The sequence below is a fragment of the Meleagris gallopavo genome, chromosome 1, assembly GCF_905368555.1.
Source record: "Meleagris gallopavo chromosome 1, MGAL_WU_HG_1.1, whole genome shotgun sequence".
NCBI lineage: Eukaryota > Metazoa > Chordata > Aves > Galliformes > Phasianidae > Meleagris > Meleagris gallopavo.
The window spans coordinates 175,118,975-175,134,533 of NC_139404.1; the positions used below are offsets into that span (position 1 = coordinate 175,118,975).

The 15,559-nt window shown below is 38.5% G+C and overlaps 1 protein-coding gene across 1 annotated transcript in view; it reads left to right on the forward strand.

Annotated features, from left to right (window-relative positions):
* Nucleotides 1-15,559, forward strand: part of MIPEP (mitochondrial intermediate peptidase) — a 69,491-nt gene that overhangs the window by 11,317 nt on the left and 42,615 nt on the right. Inside the window, 4 exon segments of the mRNA XM_019612068.2 lie at nt 555-711; nt 1,192-1,240; nt 1,915-1,975; nt 2,430-2,482. Coding sequence (XP_019467613.2) covers nt 555-711; nt 1,192-1,240; nt 1,915-1,975; nt 2,430-2,482 — 320 coding nt within the window.

Consider the following 15,559-nt stretch of genomic DNA (forward strand, 5'->3'; position numbering starts at 1 on the left):
CTACCGAGGTTGCTGAGGAGACTTTTTTGAGGTATAATAAAAATAAATCAGAAATAGGAGAAAGGCCAATTGTCCATGAGCAGATGGACAGACTAATAGCTTGCTACCTTGAGAGAAATGAGGCTTTTCTTTTCCTCTCTGTCTTTCCCCTGATCCTGTCTCTGGTTCTCATCAGATCCTTCCAGGAGCCAGTTTGAATGACATGCAAAGGACAATTTTCAGAGCTTTTAATGAGCTAAGACAGTTCACAGAATGGTCTGAGAAACACAGATGTTGGCACAAAGAGAGGCAATAAGGAGGGGACTGTTGACAGGAGTGGAGAACAGGATCCCTTTTAGCACTCTTGAACTGTTATGTTGTCTCACTGCATTTCATCTTTAATGAGTAAGAGAGCAGTAATTGACAAAGAGTCATAATTACTATTATTAAAATACTTTGGGCTTTTTCTAACAATATCAACAAATACCAGATTTTTAGTTGCATTGCTTGTTTCTTTAGGAGTTAGACTGTAATAATGTGACTTTATTATTATTATTATTTTTTTTCCATATTAGGTACGAGAAGCTGCTTACAAGATTTTTCTTTACCCAAATGCTGAGCAACTAAACTGTCTAGAAGAACTGCTTGCTAGCCGAAACAGTCTGGCACAGTTGGTTGGGTATGAGACCTTTGCCCACAGGGCTCTTCAGGGAACAATGGCCAAAAATCCAGGTATAAGACATGTGTGGAACAATAAGCTGAGAAAGCGAGCTGTGTTAGGTGTGATGTTAAAAGCTGCTAGTTTGTTTTGCTAAGTTTACACATATTTCTTCTAGTGAAGTTTCTTATTTCATTTGCTATTTGCTGTATGAAATACTCATGTTTCCTTGTAATTGGCAATAGTATGAATAGGGTCTGGTATTTTTTGTTCAGAATCAGTATTCAGTCTTCAGATTACAAAGTTGCCATTATCCTATAGTGACATAATATAAATATGGTACCGAATTCCCTTGAAATGGTGGTGCAGTGGTCAATGATACGATTTCTTATTCTAAAAACAACCAGATTGTTTTTATGCTCTTACGTTCTAAGGATCCTTTTTGTTTGTTTGTTTGGGAAGCTCTGATATAAATGCGACACCCTTTAAGGGACTGAATCACCTTTTTTTTTTCTTTTTTTTCTCTTTTTTTTTCCTCCCCCCCGCACTTCTAGAGACAGTAACACAGTTTCTAGAGAAGCTTTCTGACCAGTTGTCTGAAAGGTATGTCTTTTCATTAAGATATTTTTGTAAGCAGACTTGTATTTCAAGAGCAGAGGGATTCATGTATTACAAAATCAGTCATTGCTGCTTATGTTTTGATGAAATAAAAAGCAAGACTGTCTCAGAGTTCTGAGGTGAATTATTAAAATATATTTTGTGGCTATGATTGGAGAATAGCCAAAACTGAATACAAGGAATGTGACAAGAAATGCAGGCAACAGCAAACAAGAAGACAGTGGTTAAGTATTGAAGGACACCTCTACGGACTTTTCCCATATGCACAACTTCATATATGTACTTTACATCTATGAACAAATTCCCCTTTATCCTGCTTTCTTCCCCTTGGTTCCATACAGCACAAAACACTCTCATCACTGTGTATTAATGGGGTCATTTTGTCAGAAGAGAATGCTTGGGTTGTGCACAACCACATTTCTCATGTGGTTGTGCACATCCCAAGCATTCTCTTTCTTTCGAAGAGAGGTAAGAAAGATTTGATTGAGAGTATTTGAATGAGAAAAGCAGAAAGGAAAGTTCTTGTACTGTAGTATATGGACCTGATGTTTTATAGAGTACTTCCAATCCCTGATGGTAGAACAGAGTATTCTTGTATGCTACATTCCATTTCTAAAAAAATCATTCAAGAAGTTTTTCATCATACAATTATTTTTCAGAACTCAAAAAGATTTTGAAATGATGACGAAGATGAAAATGAAGCTTAACCCTCAGAATTCAGTAAGTTAAATTTACACTTATTTTTTGATATAGCATAAGCTAACCATGTTCTATATGAGAAATCAACTCAATTTTCATATGCAATGCCTAGTGTGATAACAAAGAGGTGCTTTCCATCTTCTGCTTTAAAATGCTTTTTGACTTCCGAGCTGCTATTAGTATTAAAACCAAGCACTGAGCCCGTGGTGGTAGTTGGCTGATACAAAGTGATTATTTTTTTCTTGGAGTCTGATCCCAGTGTGTATTTGAGTAAGATGTATGATCTTAATGCAGGCTGTTAAAATAACTTCTCAAATTCTGGATTAAGATAAATTTAGTACTGATTGTTTCCCACCGTGATTTAAAGTTCTGTGACTTGCAGAAATTGCAAAAAATATGCGAAGGAAAAGAAAATGTTTACTTTGGGTTCACTTGCTGTTCATTATTGTAATTATAAGCTGGAATTCTCTTTCAGAAATTGATGCCGTGGGATCATCCTTACTACAGTGGCGTCCTTCGTGCTGAGAGGTAAGCTCCTTATGTTCGTTGATTGTAATGTAAATGAGTGCCTTTGTTTCATTCCTTGCAGTAATATAATGAAAGTAGCAGTGTGAACAGGGTTTCCTTCTTTGAAAACTTACTTCAATATGAAAATATAAAGAATGTGCGAAGAGGCAGTTGTTTGCAACATTGCTTAGTTACTGTTGGAATGCCTATAAATTTTTGGCTCTTCTGTTGTTTCACGGGAAAGTCCTCTTTGGAGATACAAGAGGATAAAATAGTTTTACAAGAGACAGAAAATCCTTGTTTTCAGTTTGCTTTTAGCTCTTAGCTGAACTGCAGTAATGTTTAAAAATAAATCTGGATCACAGAATACAATCTAACTCCTCTTCAAGCAATAATTTAGTTTACTTCTTTACTGAACTTGTATTTATCATCCCCTTTTATGGACCTAAAACAGAACATTCTTGGTTAGGTTTTCACTCTTTGTGGGTAGAATTCATTCTCATCTGTTTTGCAAAGACTAAGAAATAAATCTAATAGGTCCACCACACAGACTTAAACTGTGTATGAGAAAAGAGATGGCAGCTCAGAAAGGCAGGAGTGCTGCATGTTGAGTTCATTGGATCAGCGGTGCTGACCTTTTATCGTGTTGGAAAAGAGAATTTAAAGCTGTGCTGCTTTCACAAAGGGAAGAGAAAAAAATCTTTTCTTCACTGCATTGTTGTGTTGTTTTGTTTTCTTTTCATTGAAGGGGGCAGAAATGTACTTCCAGCTTTATGCCTTTTACGAAAGTGATGTGGTTAAGTCTGTAGTAGTACTGTGTGCAGAGCATGGTTTTCATTTTTGTCTCTGTTGTGTTTTGGCATTCAGTCGTTCGTGTGATAGATTTCTGTATTACTATGAATTTCATTTCTTCTGCTTTTTGTAGAAAAATATTTCTGTTTAAAAAGAAACCAAGTGCATGCTTTTGAGTGTTTCTTTTGGGCTACAGTTATTTTGTGGCTCCAGCTGATGTATAGAACCGTAGTTTTGTTGTTACTGTTGAGTATGTAAGGTGTAAATTATCTTAACAATCATAAGAGAAGGGTGTAGAGAGTTTTAGTGCTTAATTAGTATAGCAGTGTTCAAGCATGTCACACATGCATCCCTAAGGATGAAAGAAATACTTGAGACAGTGCCTATGTCTGCTGGGAGAATACTCTGTTCCCTGTTTTGGTCTATACAACCATATTTTCACATAAATATTGTGAGCAAACACTGGACAATGTGATCCTGATGTGATCTTGTATTACTTTTTTATTTTTTCTCCAGGTTTTAATCTGCCGTGTGCACTTGGACTGTAAGACTTGTCCCTTTCACTCCTGTAGTTTACTGAACGTGTCTGCTGTTTTCTAAGGTGAACAGCAGGCGGAGCTCCAGACTTAGCTCAGGAAATGCATTTTTCTTTCTATAAACTACAAAAGTTTTGTTTCTGTCAGCTTTCACCAAGTCTTTTCCCTGGAAACTTGATTCTACTTCAAAAAGTGCAAGTCTCCCATTGATGGTAACAGAATAGTAGGATAGTTTACTTCCTTTTTTTTTTTTAGTTTCTTTTTTTTAGAAAATGATGTTAAGTATCCTCTCTGGCTTTAAGCTTAAAACAGACTAATGTTGTGCATTTGACAGAAACTGGAGACAAAAGTCTGAAATCCATGGCAGAAATATCTTAAAAGGAGATAGAATAATTAGACGAACCTCAAGAATTTTGGCAGGCTAAGGGTAATAAAACAGTGAATGCTGGAACATGCTTCAGCCTCTAACAAGTAACAAGATGTCTAATATGTGTATTATAAAATAATGCTGTTGAGTTTTAGTGCAGGCAAGTACCATGATATTAATTAAATCCTCTTACTTCTCAGTAAGTGCTGCTGAAGTTATAAGTAATTCTCAAGGCCCTGATCCTGCAAAGATGTAGTAGCCCTGATGATTTCATTTGGGTCATTAAAAAATAAATAAAAATTGATGGAAGAGACTCTTTTACAGTCAGTTATTTGTCTTGAAGTTGGGGTTAACTATATTAAGCCACTTCTGACTGAAGCATAGAAGTTTTTTAAGAACTGTCAGTGGTAAGCTTGCAATATTTGGTGCTGACTCCTGTTTTCCTAACCTTTGTTGCTTATGAGACCGGGCTGACTTTGTTGGCTGTAATTCATTTTGACTTTATTCAAGAAACAATTGGGATGTGCTCTCAGGGTCTTGCTGTCTGCGCTCTCTGTTGCTTTGGGACTGCAAAAATGAGTAAGACTGCCTTGGGGATGAACAAATCAATACCAAAATAATCCAGTTTCCTGCTCTGTAGGAAAGAGAAGCCACCATGACAACTGGAGGCATTTTGGATCCTGGGGTAACCAGCTCAGCAGAATCTAGGAACAATTCACTCCTTTTGTGTTGGGACTGTACATAAAAGTCTGGCTCGCAGGGAAGCACATTTGTTTTTCAGGGGCAGGGGCAATATAAAGGTACCTGAACATGGCTGTGAATGTTTCTGAAGGCACACACACTAAAAGCTGTAACTGCATTATTTTTAGCTTTATGAAAGAATGTTTTCTATTGGGAATGTTGAGTGGAAAAACAGCCCAGAACATTTGTGGAATATGTGAGAAAACTGTCACTTCTGTTCAAATTGAAACCTGAAATGAAAAAAACAATGCAGATTTTTAAAAGAATCAGGAAATCTTTCAACCAAAATGCCCATAGGGAAGGAAAATTTTCTATAACTATCTATTTATAAGCAAGAGAAGGTATGTCTTCTATTAAATCGACTTACCAGTCACTAAACTGGTGGACTAGTGTTTTTGGAGGAAAAAAAGAAAGCTACTGAAAAGCCTTGCTATATTGTTCGTTGTAGAACTGTGATTGTGAGGAAAGCTCAGAAAATTGTGAGTTTTGTTATGTGTTCAAACTTGCACTGTATACTCTAGAAGATGCTACTACTTGGTGGTTTACACACAATGTTTTGAAACATCCCAGTGAAGGAATTTCACAAATAATTTGTTACCCTTTTCTTCCTGTTATCTCTGACTACTTAGTTTGTTAACTTCTTTACCCAAGAGTTAAAGAAGTTACTGTAATACAGGCAAAGCATAATATATGTTAGAAGCATGGTAAGAAGCTCTAAAGTCAGTGGTCATTCTTCCTGACTTCAGCATATTTTATTTGCATGATGAGTCATTCAAAAGCAGAATATACATTTCAAGAATTATTTATTCAAATTGCTGTGGAATGTCAAAGAAATTGTCGTTTGATATAAAAACAAAGTCAATCTAAAAGTCATATACAGTGTCAATAGCAAATCAGTATTCTGAATTATCCCCTGACGTCCTCCATAATAGTCTAAAAAGTACAATTAACAGAAGGAAAAAAGGATACAGGTGCTAGTTTATGGTTGATGAGAGTACAAAGGCTTTCTAGTATTATTACTATTTTTTAAGAAATTCAGAGTCTTCTATAAATCATGGTTAATAGTCTCCCTTGAGGTAAAGAATTAAATTTCATAGTCTGGCATGTAATGAAAATTGGAAGGGGTTTTCCTTGTCTTGATCTCTTTAAGTTAACCTGAGGGGTTTATCTTTTATCTTCTACTAAGAAGTTTTTTTTTCACGTTTTTTTCAAGTTTATTTGAAAGTTTTGAGAGAATCTGTTTCATTAAAGATGGTTCACTTAGTGTTCTGAATTTTCATGGAAGCCAACAGGATAATATTTTTTTCTCAAAAGCAAAAACAAAGCACTGGGATTTATCAGGGACCACATTTAATAGCCACAGATAAGAATTCTTGCCTAGGGACTCATTTGCAATTGTTAAGAGTCAGAAGGCTTAGCTCTGAAGAGCAGCAATATTACTCAAATATCCCTAATGTCCAAGCTTATCAAAAGCATCCTTATTGAAATAGATGAAAGTCACGCTACACAAAACAGTCTGAGTTTCTTTCCAAATACACAGCTTAAATGAAAGTGATTTTAAAAGTCTGTATTTTATTTAGACTCAGTGAAGTCATGCAAGCTTAGAAATAATTATTTATAATGACATACTACGTCTTTGTTCTTCACAGAGACACAGCCTTTTTGTTTGAAGCCTGCTGTTCTTGAAGAATAACCAAACCTCACTGTGTCAGTTAACTTCTTTTTTTTTTTAAATTGGTTTTGAAATTGGTTTGGCTACATTGCTTCTTTTAAAAATATTGCTGGGCTGCATACTGTAAAAGTGAGGTGTCTGGATTTTTGAACATAGTTTATCCTTTAATATTAAGCAGGAATTTACATCAAAGAATCTACTGTTTTCTTTGATATTTCTGCTTTCTTTAGGAGAGTACTAGGCTTTTTCATTCTAAACTTTCTGGGCTTACATTCTGCAATAAAGTGCATAAGAAAATTTTCATTCTTTCTAGGGTTTGTTATAAGTACAAATGCTCCAGGGTTTGAATTCAGACATTCAGAGTGAAGTGAGATATTGGAATATGTCTTAAGACAAAACGAAAGCAGAACAGACTTGGGTTTTTTTGTTGCTGTTGTTTTGTTTTTTTGTTTTTTTTTGTCTTGGTCTTTCACAGTTTTGGACGTTTGAGCATAACTTGCATTATGCAGTTGTGCAGGTTCAACAAGGTAACTGAAGGTTCACTGTTAAAATAAAGAGGATTATTTCTAATTCTTGATATATTTTTTTTAACTGAAAGTTTGATGTAGAGGAAAATACTTTAAAGATGAGTTCACTTATATATTTTTGACACTGTTTCTGATTTGTTCAAGCAAGATTTCTATAATGGCACCCTTCCTTTTTTTTTTAGGAGTATGATATTTCCCACATCCAAACAAGAAGCAATCTTTTTGAAAATCTAGTAGTGTAAAAATGTCTGAATTTCAAGAAATGGTTTTTCAGATTCATCATTGTGTTTTCTGATGGTTATATCTGTATTGTTATTTCCTTTTTTCTGCTCTTCCAGAAATGCATACAGATCATTTAAGTTTCACAAAAGGACTTAAGAAAATTAAGTGCTTAAGTTCAGGAGTGGTTCCGAAAATGTACTCTTGACTGCAGGTATCAAAAATCAGTTCATAACTGTGTTTTTGACCTCTGATACCCAAGAAAAGAAATCTTTTGACTACAGCGTGTATTTCTTTGCAAGGTTCTGTTGTGATGCATCAGATCACCATTCTCCAATTCCTTCACCTACATTTCAAAGGCTTCTTCTCTTAGAAATAAGCTGTGCTGTTCATCATGTTGGGATTCAGCTATGCAGTTCAGCCAGAGAAGCGTTAAGTTTCAGAGAGGAGCAAGAAGCTCAGGCACATCTCAGTTCAAGACTTCTGCTAGGTAGCTCAAGTTATAATACCCTGCTAAGCATGCATGGCCTCAGAATTGTATCCACCTTTCTCTGAGGACACAGCATCCTAAGTGTCTGTTTTAAGCACTCTGAATCACCTTCCTTGCTGCCCAGAGCTCATGTTTTGAAGGACGGGATATCCAGGCAGGATATTTGATTCTTGCCTGTGCTTGCTTAGGTGACGTGAACCCTTTCTCTTCCTTAGGAAAGACTTTAATCGTGTCTCCATGCACTTGCCTGCTTTAGAGACATCGATAAAATGTTCTCCTACTGATGTTAATATGCTGTGTGCATCACCGTCCTCACTGAATTCTTCCTGACTGCTTAGATGCTGCAGCAAACAAGCTGCAAATTATGGCACAGAAGAAAACCGTTCTTCTGGCTCTTCCCTATAGCTTCTGTCACCAAATGAAGCTCCAGTTATTCACTCGTTTCCAATGGAAATTTTAGCAGTGTGTTTCCAGAGCACTAACCTTTCTTGTTAGTAGCAGTAACCCTTAGCAGAACCCTTATGGGTAGCACAATGCCTGTTAGCATAGTTTGAGCTGTATTAACTTCCTCTTATTTCTTTTCCCAAAAACACATCAATGCATTTCCTTTGGAGATAAAAGTTGTAACTTGGCTGAGCAAATGCAGAGGCAGCTTTCCAAAGAGTGACCAGAAAATGTTTATTTTAAAGCAGCTGCTTCTTGCTGGTTTGCTTGACTTTTGTACCACTTTAAATAGAAAAAAAAACTAGACAGCTATTCAAGTCTGCAGTTGATAACAGCTTGAAAATCTTGCATAAAGTGATTCTCTGTGGCTACTGCCATAACATATAGTATGAAAATACACATTAGGATCATCAGTAGCTATTAACATGCAGATTATGGAGGTTGCTTTGCTCTGAAGAGTGAAGAGATTTGGCGCAGGCTAAGCTAAGGCACTTGGGAATTCTGTTCCTTTTGATGTAGGGTCAGCCACTATCAGTTAATTCATTAACTAAAGCATTTAACTAAAGTTTTTGTTTTTTTTTTTTGTTCTATCCACAAAGAAAACGTGCAGTGGAATGACTTGTTTAGCTGGGGTTTTGTTGAGAGGCTGCTGCGTGCATTTTCAGATGAATTTCCCATTTGAAAAAACAAAAGAGATCAGAGAAATGTCATACACCTGGGTTAGAAGATGGTCAACTTTGAGTTTCCCCTTTAGCTTCAGGTGAAATTCATTTTACAGTCTTGGATCTGCTCTCAAAAAGGCTCTGCATCCTACACAGACAATCTTTATCTGTGTTATGTAGCATTTAAAAAGTCTATTGATAGAAGTCTGCATCTTAGATTTTTATGCAGTATTTTAGATAATCTGGCCAGGGTTACGGAGTGTTTTGAAAAAACAATCCCAAATCCTTGAAAACCACAGAAATTTTATTCAAAGGACTGAGGGAAGAGAAGTTTGGCTTGCTGTCACAGTCTCAGTTGCCATAGCTGCCAAGAAATTGTGCTGAGGTGTTTTAGATTAATACAGATTTGAACACTGAAATATTGTGCCTGAGAAATGTTACGTTCTTGCAGTTTCGCTAAAGTGATGAAGTGAATAACTGAGGTTAGGGAATCATTTACCAGCAAACAGATGCTTTTTTTTTGTCATCTGGAAATGACGAAGTTGCTAATGGCTGCTACTGTTGGAGTGCCTGGAATCAAGCACGAATCTCCAATAGGGAGCATGTAGTTTGTCTGCAAACTTTTCCAAGTACTTTTCCACCCACATCCTCCAGCCAGACCTGAGTTTTACATATCTAAAAGAGATTGTAGGATTTCCTGTTCTGCTCATTGAGCATTCTTTCTTTGGGAAGGAGTCAAGGCTTTAAAATTATTTTCTTCCCTTTTCACTGTTGTTATTTAATACCTAGTGCTACACCTTTAATTCTGCAGTGATTAGCATTAAATCTTGGAAGTAGGGACTCAGAAAAAATCCCATCATATGCTTGTTCTTGCCACTGAAAGGCAAGATCATCTATTAATAATAATTCCAAGAACTGAATTTTTGGTTATAGGACATTAGCTTCAGTTATCTGAGGTTTTGGCTAATTCGTAAATAAGCCCCAAAAGAAAGTTTTCCTGGAATCAGTGCAAGTTTGAGGTTGGACTTTCTTCAGTGATAGTTGATCTTGATGTAGCAAGGGGGTTTATATAAAAGGTAGGACTGAATCGAAAAGTTGGAAATTAGGTCTTTATTTTATTGTCCAGAATGATTACTTGCTGGTTGTTATTGACTGGTGTTAAAGATTTTGAAGAGGTTCTACCTGCTTCTCAGAACAGTCGCTTTTTTTCAGGACCCCATATTCATTTTAATTTGTGATATTAATTCTAATGAAATAAAATAGAATACAGTAAAAGGTTCAGCTGAAAGGATCCTAGAAAGATCGAGGATTGTTGGTTCCAGTTCCTGACCACTTCACAGCTAACCAGAGCTTAAAGCGTATTACTAAGGGTGTTGTCCAAATGTCTCATGAACACTGACAGGCAAAGGACATCAACCACTTCTCTAGGAAGCCTGTTCCAGTGTCTGACCACCCTCATGGTACTGAAGTTATTCCTAATGCCCAATCTGGCCCTCCCGTGGTTCAGCTCTGTGCCACTCCTTACCTGCCATTGGTTCCCAATAGCAGAGCCTGGCACACCCTCTGCTTCCTCACCCCAGGGAGCAAAGAGGTCATGTGTTGGCTTCTTCTTCAGGCTTGGCAGCCTGAATGTTCTCAGTCCTTGTTCACAGGACATGGCTCCAGTCCTGTCACCAGCTGCAGTGCCCTCCTTTGGGCACATTCGAGCTCCTTAACATCCTTTTTCTTTTGTGGAGCCCAGAACTGCACAGAATTCTCAAGGTGAGGCTGCATCAGGGCTAAGTATAGCAAGGGAATCATGCTGCTGTAACCAGCACCTCCAGGTCCCTTCCTATTGAGCTGCTTTCCAGCCAGTAGGCTCCAGCCTGTGCCTGTGTCCGGCACTGCTCCACCCCAGATATAGAACCCAGCATTTTCCTGTGTTGAACTTCACACTGTTGATAATTTCTCAATGTTCCAATATATCTAGATCCTCTGAAAGGCTTCTTGTCCCTCCTGAGAGTCAGCAGTACTTCCCAGTTCAGTGTCATCGGTGAACTTGCTGAGGATGCAAGCCAGATGTAACTTCACTTACAGTTCATCACGTAGCGTAGTGTGAACCTGCATATCTCACAGCTGGATAGTTTGTTCAGAAGGATGCTGTGGGAACAGTACCAAACACCTTGCTAAAACGCAGAAAAATTACATCCACTGCTTTCCCTTCATCCACCGACCTTGTCGTGAAAAGGGATCAAATTACTAAGATATGATCCTCTATAAGTATTTACTGCTGAGACTGCCCCTCAGGAATCCTAAACTTTCCTGAAGAGAGAGAGTCTGGGGAAAAGAAGACTTCCTTGATTGAGGAGAATCTGGTCAGAGATCATCTAGGCAAACTCGATGAAAACAAACCCATGGGCCTGATGGGATGCACCTACAAGTACTGAGGAAACTGGCAGAAATGGTTGCCAAGCTACTCTGTATTGTCTTTGCAAGGTCATGGAGAACAGGAGAGGTGCCTGAAGACTGGAGGAAAGCCAGTGTCACTCCAGTCTTCAAAAAGTGCAAGGAGGAAACTACGGGCTAATCAGCCTCACCTCTGTCCCTAGGAACATGATAGAACAGCTTATTTGGGAAATTATCTCCAATCAAGTGGAAGAATGTTATCAGAAATAGTCCACATGGATTCATGAAAGGGAAATCATGCTTGACTAATTTTCTAGCCTTCTGTTATGTCATCACCTGATGGGTGGATGAGGGAAGAAAAATAGATGTTGTCTGCCTTGACTTCAGCAAGGCTTTTGACACTTTCTCCCGTAATGTCCTTGTAGGTAAATTTGGGAGGTGTGGGCTAGATGAGTGGACAGAGAGGTGGACTGAGAACTGGATGACTGGCACAGCTCAGAGGGCTGTGATCAGCAGCACATGGTCTACTTGGAGGCCTAGCTAGTGGTGTTCTGCAGGGATTGGTGCTGGGTTATGTCTTGTTTAACATCTTCATCAGAGACCTGGATGAAGGGATAGAGTCCACTTCAGCAAGTTTGTTGATGATATGAAGCTAAGAAGCTGACAAACTAGAGGGCTGTGCTGCCATTCAGTGAGACCTGGACAGTGCTCTCAGACGCAGGGTTTGAATTTGGAGTGGTCCTGTGTGGAGCCAGGAGTTGGACTTGATGATTCATATGGGTTCACTGGAGGGAATTCCCTCCAGTGCAGGATATTCTGTGAACTTCTGTGACACTGCAGTGACAAGCAGAAAATAAATTCAAACCAAACTACAATTATAAGATTACTTAAAGTATAATAGTTGCCATGGACTGCTGTCAGCGTTGTCCAGAAATAATTTAAACATCAGACTTGTGTCATAAGACACTATTGAAGATTTTCCAAAATCTTCGTCTTTGACCTTTGTTCTCACGCTGCTGTAGCAGGGAAGGCAGAGGTGGAGAAAGAAAAATGGGATCAGAACCAGAAACTCTTTTTTGGCATTTTGTACAAAAAATGTTTTTGCAGAACTTTTTCTTTCTATTTTTCATTGGCAAAAGTGACATTAACATACACCTTTCATTAGATGCAGGAGAGGTTATATTCTGACAGTGCTCTACCAGAAATGGCTGACATTAACTTTATGCTATTGTTATTAAAGTGATTGTCTAATCAGAGCCTCATGGTACTCTAAACATTAGATTGTGACATTTTAAAACATTAGCTAGGGTAAGGGACTATTTCCCCTGAGAAGTCTGCCTCAAGCCAATGTAGTCTGTTACATCTATTTTCATGTGTGGGCGGTTAAGTATTGTGCTTTTTCCAAAAGACTGAACTGTTACAGACTGATTTCTTTCCCCTCTTTGGATAGTGACAGAGTATTTCAAAATACTTATCAGAAAGCCTTCTTCCCATGCTCTTCATCATGGAATAAGATCGTGGAGACAATCCATATGTTCAGGGAGCACTGAGAATGAGGAATAAGTAGACAGTTATTTGTTTTCCTTGTGTAATATGTCACGTCAACTCTTTGCGTGAAGTAATATCATTCGTTTCTTGTTTCTGCTTTTCTGTATTAGCAAAGAATTTCTTTTACAGAAAAAAAATCATAGTTTCAGAACTCTTCTTCCTTACCCCCCAGCAACCACACGTTAATCTGGCATTTCATCTCAGTGTGGTAAACCTCTACAGTTTGCATGGCACGTGTTGTCCTCCTTTGATTAAGCTGGAATCTATCTTGTCTGCGGTTTTGTAGTTCTGGTACCTAAGCTCCATATCATCACTTCAGTGAATCATGGGTTGGCTGAGGTTGGAAGGCCTTTTTGGAGGTCACCTGGCTTAACTCCTGCTCCAGCAGGAACACCCAGAGCAGACCCAGGACCACATCCAGGCAACTTCTGGAGTTCTCCAAGGAGAGAAGTCTCCACAGCCTCCAGGCAGACTATACCAGTGCTCCATCACCTGCACAAGAAAAACATGTTTCTTGATGTTCAGTCAGAGTCTTCTGTATTTTGTTTTGTGCTCATTGCCTTATTCTTCTTACTGAGTGTCACTAGAAAGAGCCTGTCTCTGTCTTTTTGCACCCTCACTTCAGGTATTTATAGACAGTGATAAGATCTTCTGAGCCTTTTCTTGTCTAGGCTCATCAGTCCTGGCTCTCAGTCCTTCCCAGTAGATGGGGTGCACCAATTCTTCAATTGTCTTCATGCCACTTGTTTGCACTCTGTCCATTAAGTCCATGTCTTTCTTACACTGGAGGTCCCAGAACTTTATGCAGTACTTTAGGTGCAGTCTTCCCAGTGCTGAGTAGAGAAGAAAGAACCTCCCTTGACCTATGGCCATACTTTTCCTAATGCAGCCCAGGATACCAGGATACCTTCTTAGCAGCAAGGAACAAGGACACATCACTTACTCATGTTCAAGTTGGTGTCAGCCAAGACTGCCACAGCTGTGAGATGTTTAGCTGTCTGCCACGTTAAATCACAGCAGTGTTAGACAGGAATTGGACCCTGCTTTGACCCCTGGAGTGTTCCACTAGTTACTGGCGTCCAGTGTGATTTTGTGCCATTCATCATCACCTACCCTTACATCAGCAGTTTCACTATACTGATTTTATGGGAGAAGTGCCAGAAGCCTTACTGGATTCTAGGTAGACTGCTTTCCCCTCGTCTCTAAGGCCAATCTTTTCATTGTAGAAGTGTTATCAGGTTGGTCCAGAACGTCTGTGCTGGCCATTCCTGATGATCTTCTTCTCCTTCATGTGCCTGGAAATGGTTTCTAGGATTAGCTGCTCCATCAGGAAAGATTACTGCTTTTCAGAAAATTCTTTGTAAGTTTGGCTTAATTTCATAAAGACTTGTCAAGGGCTTTACTTTTGATGTTTTCATACCCTATTTTCCTATAGCTGAAATTACTGTCAGAAGCTACGTGCTTAAATTTCCTGGAACTGCAAAAATCTGGTGGTCTACTATGTCTGTAAAATGGTGGAGTTGAATGTTGATGTAATGAATTGTACATTTATATAATTTTATCATATGGTTTCTTTCTCCAAGTTTTTAATACAGTCAGCTTTCTGCTCAAATTTGACCTGAAGGAAATTACATGGAAACCCTGGATGATAATGAATGCCTAGAGGAGGAGGATGTGAAGCTCCTAGACAAGCTGTGCACAGTCAGCGTAGTTCTGGCAGGGCTAATGGAAATGAGCTCTGTGTGCAAACCAGTGTCTTCTATTCTTTACTTACCTGTAACTTACTACAGGAAAATTAACTCACCTCTTCTGCTTTCTTCTAGAGTTGTAGTTCTTGTCTTTTTTCCCAACAGTCCAAAGCAGCTTACATCATGCTTGTTTTTGTTCTTTTGGTATAAATGCTCTTTCTTGAGTAAGGAGGAAAATGCCTGTATTGCAACATCCGGAGTGTAAGTGTTGCTATACATCTTGAAGAAGTTATGTCACTATAGTAGAGTCAAAATCTGCTTTCTTGTATGTGTTCTGATATAACTAAAAATACATTGAAATAAATCGGCTTTAGCTTCTTGCACTTGTAGTTTGATAATAAGCAAAATCCTGTAGCCGACCATACCTATGTTTTCAACAGATGTTGCCATAGCAGTTCCATCATGTTGCTATAGTACAATGGTATATATTCAAGAACAAGTGCAATGGTTTAGAGAGCTAATCCCACCCTGCTGTGCATCCCAGTGTATTGAAGCTGTGTGCTGAATTGGAGCTGCAGTTGTAAGCAGCATGTTGGCAAATGCAGCATCCCAAGTGGGCTTGGTTCACAGAGCTTTTCTTTTGTGTGATGGGTGGGAGAGAAGTAAGGGTAAACAAATGGATAGGGACTAGCTGAATCTTTCCCAGCTTATCTCTGACTAAGCCTTTTGATCATAGGCCGTAAAATAGTGTGGTTTTAATGTTTAGTGTTCAGCTATTGTAGCCTAGCTGATGCATGTTTAAATTTCAATGGCTAGTTACCATGTCATTAAGAAGCAAAAGCACTAGGGTGAGAAAGAAGAAAGGAGATAAGAGGAATTGTGATTCTGTAGAGGTAGGAGAACAATCTTTGCTCAGACTCCAGAAAGCCTAACATTTGGACTTCCTATGTGGATTGAGAGAGCAGGAACATTTTTGTCAGTTGGAGTGCATGCGTGATTGCAAGCAGATTCTTGTTCTGATTTTGTT